At 47.0% G+C, this 18,581-nt stretch overlaps 1 protein-coding gene across 2 annotated transcripts in view; it reads left to right on the top strand.

The window, feature by feature from the left end:
- Positions 1 to 18,581, top strand: part of LOC122802461 (E3 ubiquitin ligase TRAF3IP2-like) — a 1,503,042-nt gene that overhangs the window by 893,290 nt on the left and 591,171 nt on the right. For both annotated transcript variants that reach the window (XM_044072084.1, XM_044072083.1), the window contains exon 4: positions 8,206 to 8,245. In XM_044072084.1, the coding sequence (XP_043928019.1) occupies positions 8,206 to 8,245 (40 nt within the window). The remainder of the gene's footprint in view (positions 1 to 8,205; positions 8,246 to 18,581) is intronic.

Below are 18,581 nucleotides of genomic sequence, written 5' to 3'. Positions count from 1 at the left end.
ATCCCACTCCAAAAGGGGGGTTCCACCTTGGATCCCGGGAACTACCACTCCCATCAGTCTGCCGAGCCTGATCTGCAAGGCCATGGAACATATTATCATGAAACTTATAAACAAAGACATTGGCAACCTTAAAACACTGGACCCCACCCAGTTTGGGTTCATGAAGGGCCTATCTTGTCTCCTGAACCTGATTGACTTCTTCGAATCAGTCTCCAGAGCCATGGACAAGGGTAAGGCAGTCCACACAGCCTATCTGGACCTCGCCAAGGCCTTTGACACCACCCCTGACCCTGGAATCATAGATAAAACTGACTAAGCTGGGCATTAATCCCTACGTCACTCGATGGGTTGCCAACTGGCTTACTGACAGAACCCACACTGTAAAAGTAGCAGACTCCAAATCCAGCTCCAGACAAGTGACAAGTGGAGTACCTCAGGGTTCAATCCTGTGACCTCTCTTGTTTGGCATCTACTTCTCTGAAGTACAGGCCACCACTAAGGGACTCTGGCTACCAAAGTTCGCAGATGACTGCAAACTGGGAGCCATTATTGAATCCCCAAATGATGTGGATACTCTACAAAAGGGCCTTACAGAAACAGATGCTTGGTGCCAGAGCCATGGGCTAAAGCTCAATGCCAAGAAATGTATAGTTATCCCCTCTGGGAAAAAACATGTACCCATGAATTACCACATAGGTAAGAAAGTGTAATAAGAGACTTAGGAACACAGGTGGACAGTGGTCTCACCTTCAATAACCACATCGCCACAACAGTCAGGAAATCCTTCTATGTGACACACCTCATCACTAAGGGCTTTTCATCCAGAAAAAAGGAGGTCATTGTCCCACTGTACTCATCCCACATTAGACCCACTATAGAATACAACGCCCCATTTGGTATGTACCTCTCAAGACATCTGCAACAACTGGAAAGGCTGCAGAAATACCTCACTAAAAGAATCACAGGCCTAAAGCAGATGCCATGTGCTGACCGCCTTAAAAAACTCCAGATATACTCTGTCGCATATCGTCCACTCTGAGGCGATCTCTGCTTAACATACAAGGCCATGTCAAACCCAGAGCTTTTGGACATGCAACACTTAAAGAAATCCCAATCCCTCAGAGCCACACGCTCCAGGGATCTAAACCTTGTCATCACAATAAACAAAACATGCTTGAGGGATAGGTTCCTGAGCCCGAGACTCCCCAGACTCTGGAATAGACTGCCCATACATGTCAAGCAGAGCGCCTCTTTGGCCCTCTTCAAAAGGAACCTTGATGGGAGAAAGGAATTTCACCCCGGGGATCATGTCAGTCAGGGGTCCAGGGAAGTAAATAGTGTGGGAAGAAATAGCCAGGGTATTGTTATGGCTAGGCTTGTATAGGCCCTAGGGCCGATAACTTAGTACCAACCTATGAATTAAAAAAAACTTTTTAGAATATATTTATACAGGGATTTTGCTGCTGTTTTTACTTAAAAATATGTAATTATTTGATTGGATTTTGAATTGAATAATTGGTTAATTATTTAAGTATGTAATTGATTGCTAGCCTGTATGGGCATATATAAAAATGGCTGGAAAAAATGTTACTTTGATCCATGAAGGCGAACTGCCGAGGTACTAGATCACTGTAATGGCTATTAAAGAACTACTGGTGCTGATCCTATGTGTTTGTATATTTCTAGCAGTGGTTGTTGGACAGTGTTTTTTTTTTGCTTTTAGGGACAAACTCCTGACAAATCGAACCAGACATATGGTCATGAGAAGCTCCTAGGCAAAAAGACACTTATCATGGTGGTCTTTATGGGGAATTTGTCTCCCACACTGGCATTTACCCTTCCTGGGTGACATTAACCCCTATGCAGCACAAAAAACTCAAGAAAGAAAAAAAAAAAAAAAAAAAAAAAACTGGGTACTTATCTGCAATGGTGAGGACTTCAGCAAACAGGAGCAATCACCGGAATACAAACAGTAAAAAAATGCCAGAAAACGGATGGTGGCAAACAGATGTTAACAGTAGTGTTCGGACTGGCGCCAAAGAAGATGTTCTTCGTGTTTCACTGTTGCAGGCAGTCATCACATTTGGGTTATCTGCCTGCAGGTAGCCCTCAGCCGGCCTGAATACCAGAGTCTTGGATTCCTGTGTCGGATGCTGTCTCTTCTTCCATGATGTCAGGTCGCCAGAGGTATAAAACATGTAGCCGATGCCATTACATCAGTCTTTCTTGCCGTGTGGTGCCCGAAGCAGAAGCACTTCATAAGTGCCGGTTGGCCGACTCCTGAAATTTTCGTTTTCGAGTTTCAGAACCGAAGTCTTCAAAAAAAGTTAAGTACCCCGTTGGGGATCTTTCTTGCTCCAACCGATGTCAGTAAAAGTTAACAATTGTCTTACCTGTGGAAAGCAAATACCTCATAAAGATTTTCATTCATACTGCATTCCCTGCTTAGGCCAAGACCATGACATCTCGCTGTCGGTTTTGTGCCTTGTTCAACCCCTGAACTATTCATCGTCGGGCTGTATTTGCAGCAAATTATTTTGGCACTCTGTATCCGTACTCCCAAATGGCTTTGGTAAGCCATCTAACTACCGATCTTCCAAAAAAAGTAAGGATAAAGACAGAGACAGACCACATAGGTCCAAAACTGCCAACGGCGCTTCTGTTAAGCTAATCGCCAGTCCGCCAGTACTCAGTGAGGTGCTTTTGCAGCCCCTGATACCCACTACTTCAGATTCGCAGGCCTCTACTGAGACCCATTTGGAGGCCAGTATGCCGCGAGATGCTTCTTTGACTATGGAACCTGTGGATGTCTTTACCTTGGATGGGTCTGGAGCCACTGTGCAGGCACCGGCTTCTGAGGGTGTTTTCAGGCCTACAGACTTGCATTTTAAACAGACACCATCTTCTTCATCCAGGTCTAAAACTCGCACCACGCCTAGAAAACTGACGTCCAGACCGCATGCTCAGGCCATTATGCCTAAAAAAACAATGCTTAGAATGGCTGAAGACCTTATTACCTTAATTAGGGGAAGCCAGCCTTCCCCCTCTAAGAGACCTAGAACTAATTTTCCTTCTGATCAGAAATCTGATATTTCTGTTTCTTCTGATTACCAGGATTTGCCCTTATCTACCTATGAGGATTCCAATGCAGAGGATTCCATTCCCTCTGATTCCCCTCCAGAAGATTTTTCTTTTGATGAAATCTTGCACACTCTTAGGGAGCATTTCCGCTGGGAAAGCCAGGATTACTCTGACTCCAAAAAGAGGCTTAGGGAATTCTTACTTCTTCCTCAACACAGGCCATTAGCTATCCCTCCTGATCTGGACATTGTAGATGATGCTTTCTTGGAATCTAGCCTTTCCCCAGACAACTACCTTCAGCTCCCAGAAAACCTGACAGGTATTGCAGAGTACCTGACTCTCACAAGTTCCTCTTCAAGAATCCTACTGCGGATCCAGAGACCATTTCACAGGGACCAAAGGGCATTAAGGCTACTGCTGCCAAAAATCCTACCCCTTCTGATAGAGATTCTAGAGCCTTGGACAGATGGTGTAAGAAGGTATACACTTCTGCTACTTTGGCCATTAGGGCTTTAAATTGCTAGTTTCATATGTTAAAGTACCAGCAGCATATTATAGGACTACTTGCAGAAAAAGTTGGTAAACATACTTTGCAATGTGGTTTTGACTCTTTAGAAGCATCTTGCAGGGCTGCTGTCATGGGGTCTGTACTTAGAAGGCATGCTTGGCTTAAGGAGCAAAACTTGGCAGATCATGTTAAAGCTAAATTACTGGATGCTCCCTTAAACCAAGACCACCTGTTTGGCAACAAAGCAGAAGTCCTTAAAAAGATGGAGGAAAAAGCTAAATCTGTGTAAACTGTTAAAGATTTCCTGCAAGTACAGCCTCCCAGATTTAGTAGGCATTGGCCTTCAAATAATTGGTCCTTTCCAGTCTCTTCCAGGCCTTCTCAGTCCAAATCCAGGAACAGCAGACCACCTAGGTTAAAGTCTCAGGCTACGCACAGGCCTAAGCAGTGGGGGGCTAACATTTCCATAGCAGGGAGTAGTAAGACACCTCCCTATGGAAAATGTCACAATGACTTAACCTTAAACCTTCCAAGCCCTGCTCAACTGCCTGCTCCCTTAGGAGGAAAGCTTGCCCTGCATGCAAAAAACTGGGAACTCATTACCCAGGACAAATGGGTGTTGAATATAGTTTCCCAAGGATACAGATTCCAGTTCCACACTCTACCAACTCCAAATGGTTGGCCAGACCTACGCCTAAATCAGTGGGCAGGGGCCCAACTGCAGGTTCTCTCTCTTCTAAGTATCAGGGCTATTCAACCTGTCCCAGCAGAAGAAAGGGGACAAGGTTTTTATTCAAGACTTTTCCTGGTACCCAGAAAAGACTGCTCCTGGCTTCGTATCCTGGACCTCTGTATTCTAAACACCTTTTTGGTAATCCCAAAATTCAAAATGCTAACACTTCAACAGCTGCTTCCTATGCAAGCAAAGATGCCTGGTTGGCAACCTTAGACTTAAAGGAAGTTTACCTGCACATTCCAATAAGAGAATCTTGCAGGAAATACCTACACTTCAGGGCAAGCTCCATGCACTATCAGTTCTCTGCACTTCCCTTTGGCTTATTTACTGTGCCCAGGGTATTCACTAAGTGTCAAGCTCCAGCCATTGCATTTTGCAGGAAGAGAACAATTCAAATATACCCATACTTGGACGATTGTCTGATTCAGGCAGAAAACCAGGACTTGCTATTAAAACGTCTGGCATTCATAAAGAACCTTCTAACCTCTCTGGGGTATACCATAAATGAAAAGAAATCTCACCTAGTACCCTGCCAGCAGATTGTATTCCTGGGAGCAAGCTTGAACACAACTTCCCAGATGGCTTTCCTCACTCCAAAGTTTGACAACCTACTTCAAACTATTGGCCACAAAGACCCAGCTATCTGCAAGGAAAATTCTGCAAGCCCTGGGGTTCATGGCCTCTTGCATTCTACTAATTCCATATGCAAGACTGCATATGAGGAAACTACAGTGGTATCTAAAACGCCTATGGTGTCAACATTCTCAGAACCTGGAATCAATGATTCCTATCATTCCTTGTATAAAGATAGAGTTCCTTTGATGGGCAGAGGCCTGCTACCACAACAAGGGGCTCCCTTTTACTCTACCCCCTGCTGCCCAAACCCTAACAACAGATGCATCAGACATGGGGGGCTCACTTGGCAGGGCAGTGCATTCAGGGCAAATGGAACCCAAGATAGATGCATCTGCATGTCAACCAAAAAGAAATGTTAGCTGTACAGAATTCAGTGACAGCCTTCAAAGACCGCATTCTTCCAGGACAATTATTGGTAAAGACAGACAACACCACAGTTATGTGGTACATAAACAAGCAGGGGGGAACCCACTCGTACCCTCCCTGCAGACTGGCCATGGCTCTGTGGAACACAGCCTTGAGCTACCAAGTGCACCTGCAAGCTCAATTCCTGCCAGGCAAGCTAAATTCACTGGCAGACGACCTAAGCAGAAATCTCATGGACCCACACAAATGGAAACTAGAACCAAAAATATCCAACTTTTTGAGGAACAAATGGGGGACTCCAGAGGTGGACCTGTTTGCCTCCTCTCAGAACTACTAATTGGACAAATTCTGCACAAGGACTTCCCACAGTCATGCCTGGAAAATGGATGCCCTGTCCTTTACCTGGGAAAGCCTCTCAGTTTATGTCTTTCTCCCTCTGCCTCTCCTCTTGAAGCTTCTGCAGAAGATCAAACAGGACAAGCCAAGGACAATACTGATTGCACCAGACTGGCCACACCAGCACTGGTACCCCCTCTTGCGCAGTATGACACTACTGGAACCATGGCACCTGCCTCAGACCCCTTCCCTGCTGTCCCAGCAGATGGGCCAGATTCTGCACCCTCAGCTTCAAACCCTGAACCTTGCAGCCTGGCTAATTCCTTGAGTTCTCCAATAGTATCCCTCAGTAAGCAGGTGTTAGATGTCATTCTGGAGGCAAGGAGGCCTAGTACTAGAAAATCCTATGCTGAAAAGTGGAAAAGATACTGTTCCTGTAGCCAAACTCAGGGGATGGGCACAACGGTACCCAGCTTACCTCATATTCTTCAGTACTTAACAGAAATGCTCCACAAGGGCCTATCTTTCTCGTCAATTAAACTTCATGCCTCTGCCATTTCAGCACATTATAATACTGAGCCACCCCTCTTTTCTCACCCCCTGCTAAAGCAATTCCTTAGATGAGCCAAAAATTTAAGACCCCCCCCCCCCCAGGAGAGACCCTACTCCAGCCTGGGATCTTAACTTTGTATTGGAAAAGCTCACTTTCCTCCCTTTGAGCCAGCTGCAACTACACAGTTGAAATTCTTTTCTTGGAAAACAGCCTTCCTTCTAGTCATCACTTCAGCAAGAAGAGTGTCTGAATTACAGGCCTTCATGGCAGTGGAACCCTTCATTATCTTCCACGCAGACAGGGTTTCCCTCAGGACCAATCCTTCCTTTATGCCCAAGGTGGTGTCTAATGTGACCCTTAATCAGTCCATTCATTTGCCTACTTTTTTCCCTAATCCACAAAACAAAGGAGAACGAATACTGCACTCTCTGGATGTACACAGACAACTTAGATTTTATTTGGACAGGACTAAACCTCTCAAAAATCTGAACAGCTGCTAGTTGGCTTTGCTGCAGGGGCAGAGGGGAAAGCCATTTCAAAGCAAACCATTTCTAAATGGGATAGCCCATTGCATTCATTTCTGCTATAAGCACCATGGAAAACCTACCCCACAGGAGATAAGATCACATTCCACCAGGGCTGTATCTACCTCTACAGCCTTTCTTAGAGGAGTCCCTACCAGGGACATCCTGGAAGCTACTACCTGGAGCTCTGGACATACCTTCACCAAGCATTACCACATGCCCATTTTTTCTAAATCCAGAGCTGGTTTTGCCACTGCAGTCTTGCAGGACTTAAAAACTAGCCCTAATGCTCTCTAACTTCCTCCCTCCCTTCCTTAGCTTTGGGAATCTACCCAAATGTGTTGACTGCATCAGTGAAACAAGAAGAACATTGTACAGTTGTGTACACTTAACATAAATGTCGATGTTCGAGTGTATTCACTGTTGCAGTCCTGGTTACCCTCCCTCCAGCCCCCTGACTTCTCTTGGCTCTACCTTTCCTTCTTGTTTGGTGTATTTAAGTTTTCTGGCATATTTGCTTTTTGATGGAGGTGTGCCATAACATATAATTGCTTCCCATTGTGGGGGCATCTGACATCTGGGGCAAGAAAAACTGATGTAATGGCGTCGGCTGCAAGTTTTATACCCCTGACGTCATGAAAGAAGAGACAGCATCCGACGCAGGAATCCAAGACTCTGGTATTCAGGCCAGCTGAGGGCTACCTGGAGACAGATAACCCAAATGTGATGACTGCAACAGTGAATGCACTCGAACATCTACATTTTTAATCTAAGTGTGCACAACTGTACTTTCTGAGGATGGTACGCCTAAATGTCACCTTAAATTACATTTAGGTGATGTTCAGCATACCTTAAAGCCAAGGTAGGCTTTGGTAGACTGGCCGGATGATGGGCTTCCACAGCAGGGAATCCCATAAGTTATGAATACTGCAGCGGTGAATGTAAGGACATCCACAGTGTCCCAGTCTGAATGGTGTCCAGCTGTAGTTTATTTCGGAATTCTCATCTGTAGTAAAATGCATTTCCCTGTCATTTAAGGAAGAACATTTCTAAATCATTCCTGTAGTGCAAGCAAGCAGAATGATGCACAGGACATACTCTGTAGGTTCAACGGGTTTAACTTCAAATCAGTAGTTTGTAGTGTTCACATAGGGTGTGATCAGTGCAGTAAACTAAAGTAAACAGATTTTGTTAGAGCCCATGTGACAACCGAAAACCTTTAGAGAAACCCTGGTACTAAGCAAAGTTGTTTGTTCAATTTTGGATTCATTTGAATGCTGAAACCACTTCGCTGAATGTGTACACTTCAGTACTAAATTATTTTTAAAAAGTACACAGTGTACGAATTTGTTTAATGATTGTTTCACTTAAATTTTACTATTTGCATGAAGTGTGAAAAAATTGATCAGAAGTAAATATCTGTAGTTCACATTTGAAATTTCATTTTTTAATTTGGTCGTTACAGGTGGTGATCATTTTGGAAGACCAAGAAACCTACATGACAGGTATGTCCAAGCTCTCTTAGTTTTAGTTAATGGTAGGATTTTAAAACAATGAGTAAAAAGGTCACACTAGAAAACCAATTGGTTAAAAAAACACAAAAAGAAAAATGTAGCAAAGCTACACTTTCCACTGTATGATACCTTAAACCTGTTGTAGCAGAGGCAACATGGGATATATGCAAATTACCCTTTAAGGATATCAGGTGTTTCAGCTAAGTGGCAATTTTGAATGTGTATGACTTTTTCATTTACTTTATATTCTACTTATGGACAATTTCAGGCCAATAAAGGCAAACCCTCTAGCTAGGGCGGCCGCGGTGGTGCAGCAGTTAGTGTTGTCGCCTCACAGCAAGATGTTCTCCGGTTCGATCCTCGGCTGGGGTGCCTTCTGTGCGGAGTCTGCATGTCGTCCCTGTGGTCGCATGGGTTTCCTCCCACATCCCAAAGACATGCCGTAGGTGGATTGGACGCACTAAATTGGCCCTAGGCTTGAGTGCGTGTGTGTGTGCCTTCTGTGGAAGGTTGGGCGCTCGGCTGACAACTCAACACCGTAAAACTCCACTGCCAATCCTGAGCGGACAGGTGATCCGCTTTGGCAACCCGTAACTGGGAAAAGCCGAAAAAAAGAAGAAGAAAGGCAAACCCTCTAGCTGTGGGCATGCACTTTTCTGTCTTCTTATGGCATCATCAGTACAACATAAGAAGGAATGTTTGACTTTTGGAAACACAGGGTTGTCATACCCAAGTGATAGCCATAAACATTAGAGTATCTACAAAATATCCCAACTAACAAACTAAAACAATGAGTAAAAAGGTCACACAGGAAAACCAATTGGTTAAAAAACACAAAAACCAAAATCCTAGCAAAGCTAGACTTTCCACTGTGTGATACCTTAAACCTCTTGTATTAGAGGCAACATGGGATATATGCAGATTGCCCTCTTGAAGAGGACCAATGAGATGCTCTGTTTGACATGTGTAGGAAGTCTGTTCCATAGCATGGACAGTCTCTGGGTTATGAACCTGTCCTTCCAGCACATTCTGTTGATTGTGGTAACGAGGTTGAGGTCTCTGGAGCGTATAGTGCGGAGGGATTGGGATTTCTTTAGATGTAGCATTTCTAACAGACCTGGGTCAGACATGGCTTTGTAAGTCAAGCAGAGATCACCTCTAAGTAGGCGATATGCATCAGAGAATAGTTGGAGTTTTTTGAGTCCGTCCATATAGGACAAGTATTTAAGACCTAGGATCCTTTTTGTGAGATACTTTTGCTGCCTCCAATTGTTGCAGGTGTCTAGTGAGGTACATGCCAAATGGGGCATTGTACTCGATGACTGGCCTAATGAGGGAAGAGTAGAGGGAGACAATGACCTCTTTCTTCCTGGATGCAAAACCCTTAGTAATGAGGTGTGCCACATAGAAGGACTTTCTGACCACAGTGGCAGTCTGGTGGTCAGAAGAGAGGTTGCTGTCAGTCTGTGTTCCCAGGTCTCTTGTAACGCCTCCTGTGTTCAGTGGACTATCATCAGTGTGGTAATTCAGGGAAACCGGGTTGCTGTCAACCTGTGTTCCCAGATCTCTTATAATGCCTTCTGTGTTCAGTGGACTACCATCGATGTGGTAATTCAGGGAAACCGGGGTTTTCCCAAAGGGGATGACGACACATGTTTTGGCATTGAGCTTAAGGCCATGGTTCTGACACCAGTCGTTGGCCTCAGTGAGGTCTTTCTGTAGGATGTCAACATCACTTAGGGAGTTAATAATAGATCCCAACTTGCAATCGTCTGCAAACTAATAATAGAGCCCAACTTGCAATCGTCTGCGAACTTTGTCAGCCAGAGTCCCTACATGTTGGCCTGGACTTTAGAGAAGTAGATACCAAACAGGAGAGGACCCAGGACCGAACCCTGTGGGACTCCACTCATGACTGGTCGGCAGCGATGTGGATTTCCAAGGTGACAAGTTTGTGGTCGGATGTAGCCAGGGAGGAGTTGACTGTTGGTGTAGAGCAGCAGTCGCCATGTTAGTAATGACCAGGTCAAGGATGTTGCTACCTCTAGTGGGGGTAAAAACTAGCTGGTCCAGGGCATTGGAATTAGTGAATTCCAGGAAACGTTGGGCAAGTGTATTGGTACAAGAGTAGTTTGCCAGTTAATGAAGGGGTAGTTGAAATCGCCCAGTATGCGAGTGTTAGGTTGGATCCTAAGATTCTCCAGGGTGCGTAGGAACGTGGAGTGTGAGTTTTGGGACATGGTTGGGGACCTACAGCAGGCTACGACCTGAATCGCTGTCTTACCAATGTTAGCTGCACCTGAAGTATCTCTGATGCATTATGTTGGGCCACCAGTCTAGAGGTGTGCACATCCTTTTATGAATATGGAAACACCACCACCTTTGGAGCTTCAGTACCAAGTTCTGGGGCCGAAAGGTGTGGAATGTGCTATAGCCTGGTAGTGCAGGGGTGCTTTCTGCTGACTTGAACCAGGTCTCTGTTACAGCACAAATGTCGATGTTCTCCATTTTAAGGAGTGCTTCGAGAAAGTGCATTTTAAGATTTAGACTTCTAGCATTGAACAGCATGACCATCAGATTGCATTTGTTTGTAGCTGGTACGGTGGTAATTTGATCTTTGGAACACCGCCTAAAAAAAAGGCACTATAGGGGTGGCAAGAGCTTTGGCCAGTATCCAGAAGCCCAGGTGTGACAGATGCAGGCCATCTCTGGCAAAGCATCGAGGTCCGTCAGTCATGTCATCCCAGGCAGACAGATACTGGATCCCCTTAGAATGACACCAGAAACTTAGCCAATTGTTGAAATCAATCATTTCCTGCTTGTACTGTGGTATCATTCTGGGTGATGGTAGGATGCTGCTCAGGGCTGGGGTCATACCCACCTGGGCTACATAATCCAAGAGCTCCTCCATGTCTCTTTTCATATAGTCCAGGGCGGTACGTCTCAGGTCATTCACACCCATGTGTACAATGACAGAGTCATATTTGTACCTGTTGTTGAGGGACCTGAGTGTGTGCGTTATGTGGCGGATCCTGGCACCTGACAGGCAGCTTGACTGTTACTTTCTCCTTATTCAACTGGTGAGTGGGACATCAGTATGCCTCACTATCAAGTCACTTATGACTAGTGTGTTGGGCATACTGTTTTGCCTTACGGGCTTTGGTTGAGTGGCACACTGTTTAGGAGAGTTGTGTGTCGCGTGATTAGTGTTGTGGTGGTCAAGTGCATTTCTGCCTTGGAGGTTTCCATAAGAAGGCAGACACATGCATGTCCACAGCTAGATGGTTTGGCTTTATTGGCCTGAAATTGTCTATAAATAGACTTAAAAGAAAAAGTCATGGACATTTAAAATTGCTATTTAGCTGAAACACCTGATATCCTTAAAGTGTAATTTGCATATATCCCATGTTGCCTCTAATACAAGAGGTTTAAGGTACCACACAGTGGAAAGTCTAGCTTTGCTAGATTTTTCTTTTTGTGTTTTTTTAACCTAAAGGTTGGATTTTACTAAAGCAATGACATTGCTGGAGTCATTAAACACCAAGTTGTTTAAATTTTGTCATGAATATCATGTAAGATTATCATGCAGTTAGAAGTTTTATTTGGACAGAGGATCGCAGTTTCCTAGCAGAAATGCACGATGTTCTTCGTGTTTCACTGTTGCAGTCATAACTGTAGGGTGCTCCTGCCAGCAGGCAGCCCGAGGTCGGCCAGAATCCCAAAGTCTGGGTCCGGCGTCGGCTGTACAAGCTAGTACCCTGACGTCAGTACGCTTTGGTACATAGTCCTCAGCCGACACCATCTTCTCCAGTCTTTCTTGCCGTGCGGTGGAAAGCAGCTCGCAAGTCATTGGTTGGCGATTTTCGAACAGCGTATTTTGTGGTTGTCGGTCCGAAGTTCTTACTTCTCTTCTCAAAGCTAAGTACCCCGTTGGGGAATCTTTTTCTTGTTCCTCCGATGTCAGAAAAAGTTAATAATTGTATAGCGTGTGGGAAACAAATACCTCATAAAGATTTCCACTCTTACTGTCTACCTTGCTTAGGCCCTGACCACGACGTTTCTTGTTGTCGGTTCTGTGCCAGGTTCAACTCTCGTACTATCAAGCGCAGGTACGATTGGGCTTTAAATTATTTTGGCAGACACTTCAATTATAGAATGTCGTCGGACACTACCGGAGTTCAAAAGAAGCGCAAAGACAAAGACAGGCCTCCGAGGTCCAAACAGGACTCGTTGCAGCTGGATACAGCGTCCGGTTTGGCTGTCGTCAGTGAGGCGCTTTTGCAGCCCCTGTCGTCCGCCACTTCTGAACCGATGGCCGATACGGACTCCCATGGGGAGCCATCAAGGCCCACTATTTTAACTGCTGCAGGACCTTTGGACGTCGCTCCTTCAGATGGGTCCGGAACCGCTGTGCAGGTACCGGCTTCTGAGGGGGTTTTCAGGTCTACTCACATCACTATTTCAAAGGCAAAGACAAAGACTCCTGTTAAGTCTAAAGTTCCTGCTCAAGCTGCTTCTGAATCCACTCCCAAGACACAAAAGCAAAAGATGGCTGAAGATTTGCTTACAATGATTAGGGGTTCTCACCCCCCTCCTGAGAAAAGGCCTCGACAGGATGTTACTATGGATTCCTCTGACCAGGCTTCTGTATCTTCTGTTGTAGGTTTACCCTTGTATTAGAGGCCTGTGTTTAATTTTATTTGTATTAGTTTATTTTTTTATAGTTTATTTTTAATGCGTACTCTTGTGTTTGAGTTGTGGTGATTTATGGTTATTGTTTTAAGTAGTTTCTGTAACTTTTGGTTAATGTGGCCTATGGCTGACCGTTAAGAGTCTTTTTCTCTAACATCTCCGGTGTGGCCATTGTGAACACCCATTAGCCCTCGATTGTGTTAAGCCCAGTGGGGTTGAACACCTCACATCTGGCTGTTCCATTTGTGTCGGCCTCCGGGTCTTTTACCGAGGCCGAAGGTCAAGCCCTGCAGCTGCGGGTCTTTACTGTAAGCACGGCTCCAGCCCCATCGCCCGAGGAACTCCCTTCAGGACAGGATGCACTCCAGTAGCACCCCGAGAGGATGCATTCAGACCGGAGGGCGAGCACTGATGGGATGCATTAGAGAGACCCAGCCCGGCCGGCCCTTCGAGAGGCGCTTTTACGGTTCTTTTTGTTGCGTCACCTCCTCCTTCTCGTTGGGCGGAGAGGAGGAGACACCGGTCCTGAGGAGAGGCTATCGAGAGTCTGAGAGGGAGGAGACCCGATCTCAGCGAGAATATCGAGGCCCGCCGGCCTGCCCCGGTAGGACGATGATGGATCCGGAGCATTCGGAGCCTGATGCATCCCCGGATGATGCGAGATGGCTCGAGGCCCACCTGCAGATAGGAGTGCTCTTGCCTCCCCTCTCCGAGCTCCTTTCCCGAGGAGCGCCCGGGTTGAGCAGCTTGTGCGGAGCCCGGTTCCGGGCAGCTTGGGAGCAGCCCGGCCGGGGAGGTACTTCGATCCACCACTGGTGCCGGATCGGACCAGATCTCAGGAGCCCGGGACCGATCCGATCCGGGGATCTCGAGCTTGATCCGGGGATCAGTGCTCGCCGAGCCGCGTCTGTGGGCGCACTGGCGCGGGGATCGTGGCCCGGCGGCTCGATCGGAGCTTTTGATCGAGGGAGCCGATTATGGATCCTTTGGTGAGTCGGCTCCCCTTGACTTTTGATGTAGTGGAGGGCTCTGTTGAGGTGCCCCGACTGACACTGCTCGGCTCCCCCCGCGCTCCTGGCCTGCCAGCACCATCCGGCCGGCCCCTGGGACAGCCCCGTGCCTTCCTGCCAAGTTATGGAGAATTGCTGCTTGCTGACAGAGGACTCCTCCTCAGCCCCCAGAGATGAAGCATAATACAAAATAAAAGGAGGCTGACTTCCCCTAGGTCTCTCACTGAGGCGGAGGGAGAGGAAGGGAAGGGAGCTCACCCCCCCGAGGGACTCTCGCCGAGAGATCATGGAAAAACTGCTCATCAGGGGGGGGTGGTCTGCAAGTCTTCTTCCTCGAGTCCGTGTTCTTGAGGCATAGGCATTAAAGCAAATCTACCTCTTGGGTGTCCCCCAGAGTCCCTCAGTCCACACCCAAGCTTGGGGAAGAGGATGTTCAGTGACCGCTGAAGCGATGCGCAGTTCGGGCGACTTTTTCGGGTAAGGGCTGGCAGCGCAGCATTAATTGATGAGCTTCGGATGCCTTGAGATCTTTTGAGTCCAGCACGCTGTATCTCTGACAAAATGGCCAGGAGGACAGAGCCTGCAAATCACCTCTATGCGGCTCTAGGTCAATACAAATACTTGGGCGCGGCTACTCTATGCTACGACTGGCGCTGCTAGAGCCAGGACTGGGACTGGTCACCGCCACTTTTCCTGGCCTCCGCCACTGCTCAAGGCGGCTTGCTGTGATCTTTGCTAACGCCCCTTGATGGTTCTGCTCCTGTTGGCTTAGGACGTTGACCCAGGGCGACCCAGAGCGAGCGTCGGAACTGCCGGCTGTCTGCCGCGCCTCCTATTCCAGGAACCACCCCAGAGGGGAATTCTAGGAACCAAAAGGGTCAGAAGAAGATGTGGTTCCGGAAGCTCTACAGTCCCCAGCCCCCTGCTCCGGACAAGGGCAGAGGAGGGGAGGCAGAGGAGGACAGGGAGATAGAGCCTTAGGCACCAAAAACCAGGGTCTTCGGGTCCAGGAACCTTTCTGAACCAGCTCGCCAGGCTGCCCGACTAGGCTGCTCGTGAGTGGGTAGGGGGAGGCAGGGCACCTAGTTGGGCACGAAGTACATACATCCCGAACATCGGACCGTTCAAATCATATCATCCAGGGATATTTCTTCTCCTTCCTTTTCAAAGAAGATGTCCTCCTCCCCCAGACGTGTATCTACCCGAGGCCGGGAGGCCGCTAGCAGAAATTGGCCAAGAGTTAGAGAAAATTCCCCCCAGACCAGATCGGATCAGGATCGGATCAGGTTCTACTTCTCTTTAGTGCCAAAAAAAACGGGGAACAAGACCCAATCCTAGACCTCTCTCCTGAATCAGTCACCCACAGCTTCCGGGGTCCCTCAAGTCAGCCCCCAGGGGCCCAGGCCACTAGCAAAGCAGAGGGGGTGCAGATCTTTCACCTTCAGGCCGACTGGCTCTTCCCTACCTGGAGGACTCCTGCCTCACCGCCCTGCAATGCATCTACTCATCTCTCGCTCCTTTCTCTCCATCTCCATCTTCTTCCATTTCTGGTCCTACACAATAAAAACTCAGTCCAACCACCCACCCACTACTCAGCTCTTTTAGGGCATATAGACTAGACTAGAGGAGTTGTAGAGCTCTCACCGCGGCTCACCGTTCAAATCTGCAGCCTCCAGGTACGGGCCATTCTCCATTCATGCTCTGTCCCAGCGAGTTGGTCCTGAGGGCTCTAGGTGAGGCTTCTTCCTCCATGCACTTCTTCCCCTCTTGCTCCCTCTTGCCGATTTCACAGTGATTCTACAGTGGACGCCTTAGTACAGTCATCCCATGCATCTCCCCATAGCGACTGTATCAGCAATCAGCAAGCGGTCCTCTCTGGTGGCTCCTCCCCGTTGCTCCACCCCTTCTCCCCTTATTTGTGCTTCTCCTCTCTCGCCACGGTCGCCACGGACGCCCCGACGGTGGGGGGGCACTTTGCGGCCGGACAGTCCACAGCACGTGGAACGATTCAACCACCTTACTGTATATCAAGGCAGTGATGAGAAGCGTTGCTAGCAGCTCAGGACTTTCTTCCCTTGGGAACAATTGCGATTCAATTTATTCAATCGATTCAATCGTGGGTATGTCTGGTAGCACAACAACAAAGGGGAATAAGGTCTACTCCTTGTCGAGGCCATGTTTTTGGGAATGGGGGGCCACCCCACCTTTCTCATAGCAACGCATATTCGGTCGGGTCCAACATCCTAGACAAACTCAGTCGCACTATCTCCACTACTACCTGACCAGTGGTCTCTCAATTGTCAAGTAGCGTGGAGCATATTCGCACATCTGATACTTCCCCCGGAGGTACCCCAAGAGACGCTGGTGGTGCATTGGCCACCCGGTCTTCTGTATGCTGTCACCTTGCTGCTGCTGCACCTTGCAAGTCTCTTCTCTCTCTCGGGTGGGTTGAATGATTCTCATTTCATTGCTCTGGCTGGCCTCTACAGATCTGGTTCTTCCCTAAGGTCTCACGGTGAATCCTCCTTGGATTCTAGATAGATCCTTCAGTTCCTTCTCCTCCAGTGTGCTTTTTCATTTTCCTCTCTCTCTAATGATGGTGCCAGCAGTTCCACAGTCAAAGTTCAACTGGCGGCAATTTCTCACTATCACATTGGTCAAGAGTCTCCTCTTATGTCAGCCAAATAATGCAAAACTTTCTTTTCTTAAAGGTACTTCTTCAGGCCCCCCCTAAAGCAAGCAGTTCCCTTGGGGACCTTTCTTTGGTCCTACAGGCCTTGACCAGTGGACCTCAAATTCTTGTCTTACAAGACGAAAACAAGGTGAATATATAGCTACACTCACTAGATGTTCACAGGCAACTAAGATTTTATTCAACAGGACAGCTGGTCATAGGCAATCCGACCAGCTGTTTATTTGTTTCTCCCCGCGTCCGCTGGATTTCCCAGCATTTTGGCTTATATCAAGCCAGGAAGGGCTCAGACCGGAGGGTGTTCATCTGGATGATATTTGTGCTACATGGGCTTCATCTCATACATTTATTTCTCACTATAAGTTGGATCTTGCATCAGGGGTAGCATCTCCTTTGGCTCTGGGTGCTCGGAATATCTCCATGATGGGCCGCCAAGATTCAGGTAGCTGGGGACTTGAATATCCTACTCAGATTAGAAGTTATGTACTCACCATAACGCTCCTCCCCTGGCCTTTCAGTTTCCTGCATATTGCTTTGTTACCCTTTGAGGGTATTGTTGCTTAGGTCATGAGGAGGAGCAGGCAGCATTGGGTGGGGAGGAGGAGCTGAGAGCTTGGATCCATAGCTGGAAACTATTTGCAGACAAATGAATACACCTACTCAGATGGAACGTTATGGTGAGTACATAACTTCTAATTTCTTCCTCAGATCAGGACTATTCCTTTCCTCCTTATGAGGATTCGGATGCTGAGGACTCTTTACCCTCGGCCTCTCCGCCTGAGGATTTCTCTTTTGGGGAAACCTTGCATGAGATGAGGGAACATTTTCATTGGGAAGGACAGGAGTATTCTGCTTCCAAGAAGAGGCTTAGGGAATTTCTTCTTCTTCCTCAGCATAGGCCTTTAGCTATCCCTCCTGTTTTGGACATTGTAGATGATGCTTTTCTGAGGCTAATTTGAATCCTGATTCCATGCCTCCTGCTCCTTCTAAGCCTGATAGATTTTATAGGGTACCTGACTCTCATTTATTTTTATTTAAAAACCCTTCATGGATCCTGAAACTATTTCTCAGGGCTCTAAGGCTGCTAAGGTTGCTACTTCTAAAAATCCTATTCCCTCTGAGAAGGATTCTCGTGCTTTAGACAGGTGGGGAAAAAAGGTATATACTTCTGCTACCCTGTCTGTAAGGGCTTTAAATTGCCAGTTTCATATGTTTAAGTATCAGCAATTTCTTTTGTCTGTTTTAAAGCAAAAGCTTGCTTCCCTTCCTGCTTGTGCAGAGGATAAGGAACTTCAGGATGTCTTGCATGCTACTGAACAAGTGAACAAGCATAGTTTACATTGTGGTTTTGATGCTTTGGATGCTTCTTGCAGGGCTGCAGCCTCTGGTACTATTATCAGGAGACATGCCTGGCTTCATGAACAAAGTTTACCTGAACAGGTTAAGGCTAAGTTATTAGATGCCCCTGTTCAACATGATGTTCTTTTTGGATCCAAGGCTGAGGAAGTTATTAAAAAGATGGAAGAAAAGGCAAAGTCTATGCAGACTGTAAAAGATTTCTTGCAAGTTCAGCCTCCTAGATTTTCTAGGAATTGGCCCTCTAAAAATTGGTCCTTTCCCACATCTGACAGGCCTCAAAGGGGAAGATATAGGCGCTCCAGAGGTCGTGGTCAAGGTCAGGCCTCTTACAGATCTAGACAATGGACTGCTTCTTCACCTAGAAGGGGAGAAGACAGATCCCAATCTCAAAGAAAGCAAACTCAATGACTCTCTCGGTTGGGCTACAGGACCCCTTCACCTGGATGCCCTCTCGGAGGAAAACTGTCTCTTTTTACAGAAATTGGACTCAGATTACCCAGGACAGATGGGTATTGGACGTGATTTTAAAAGGTTACAACTTCCACTTTCACACTTTGCCAAGGGCTCACGGTTG

This window comes from Protopterus annectens, chromosome 5.part0 (assembly GCF_019279795.1).
Source record: "Protopterus annectens isolate FY-2018-M chromosome 5.part0, PAN1.0, whole genome shotgun sequence".
Classification (NCBI taxonomy): Eukaryota; Metazoa; Chordata; order Ceratodontiformes; family Protopteridae; genus Protopterus; species Protopterus annectens.
The sequence above is the reverse complement of the archived record's forward strand: the minus strand, read 5'-3'. Positions and strand labels throughout refer to the sequence as shown.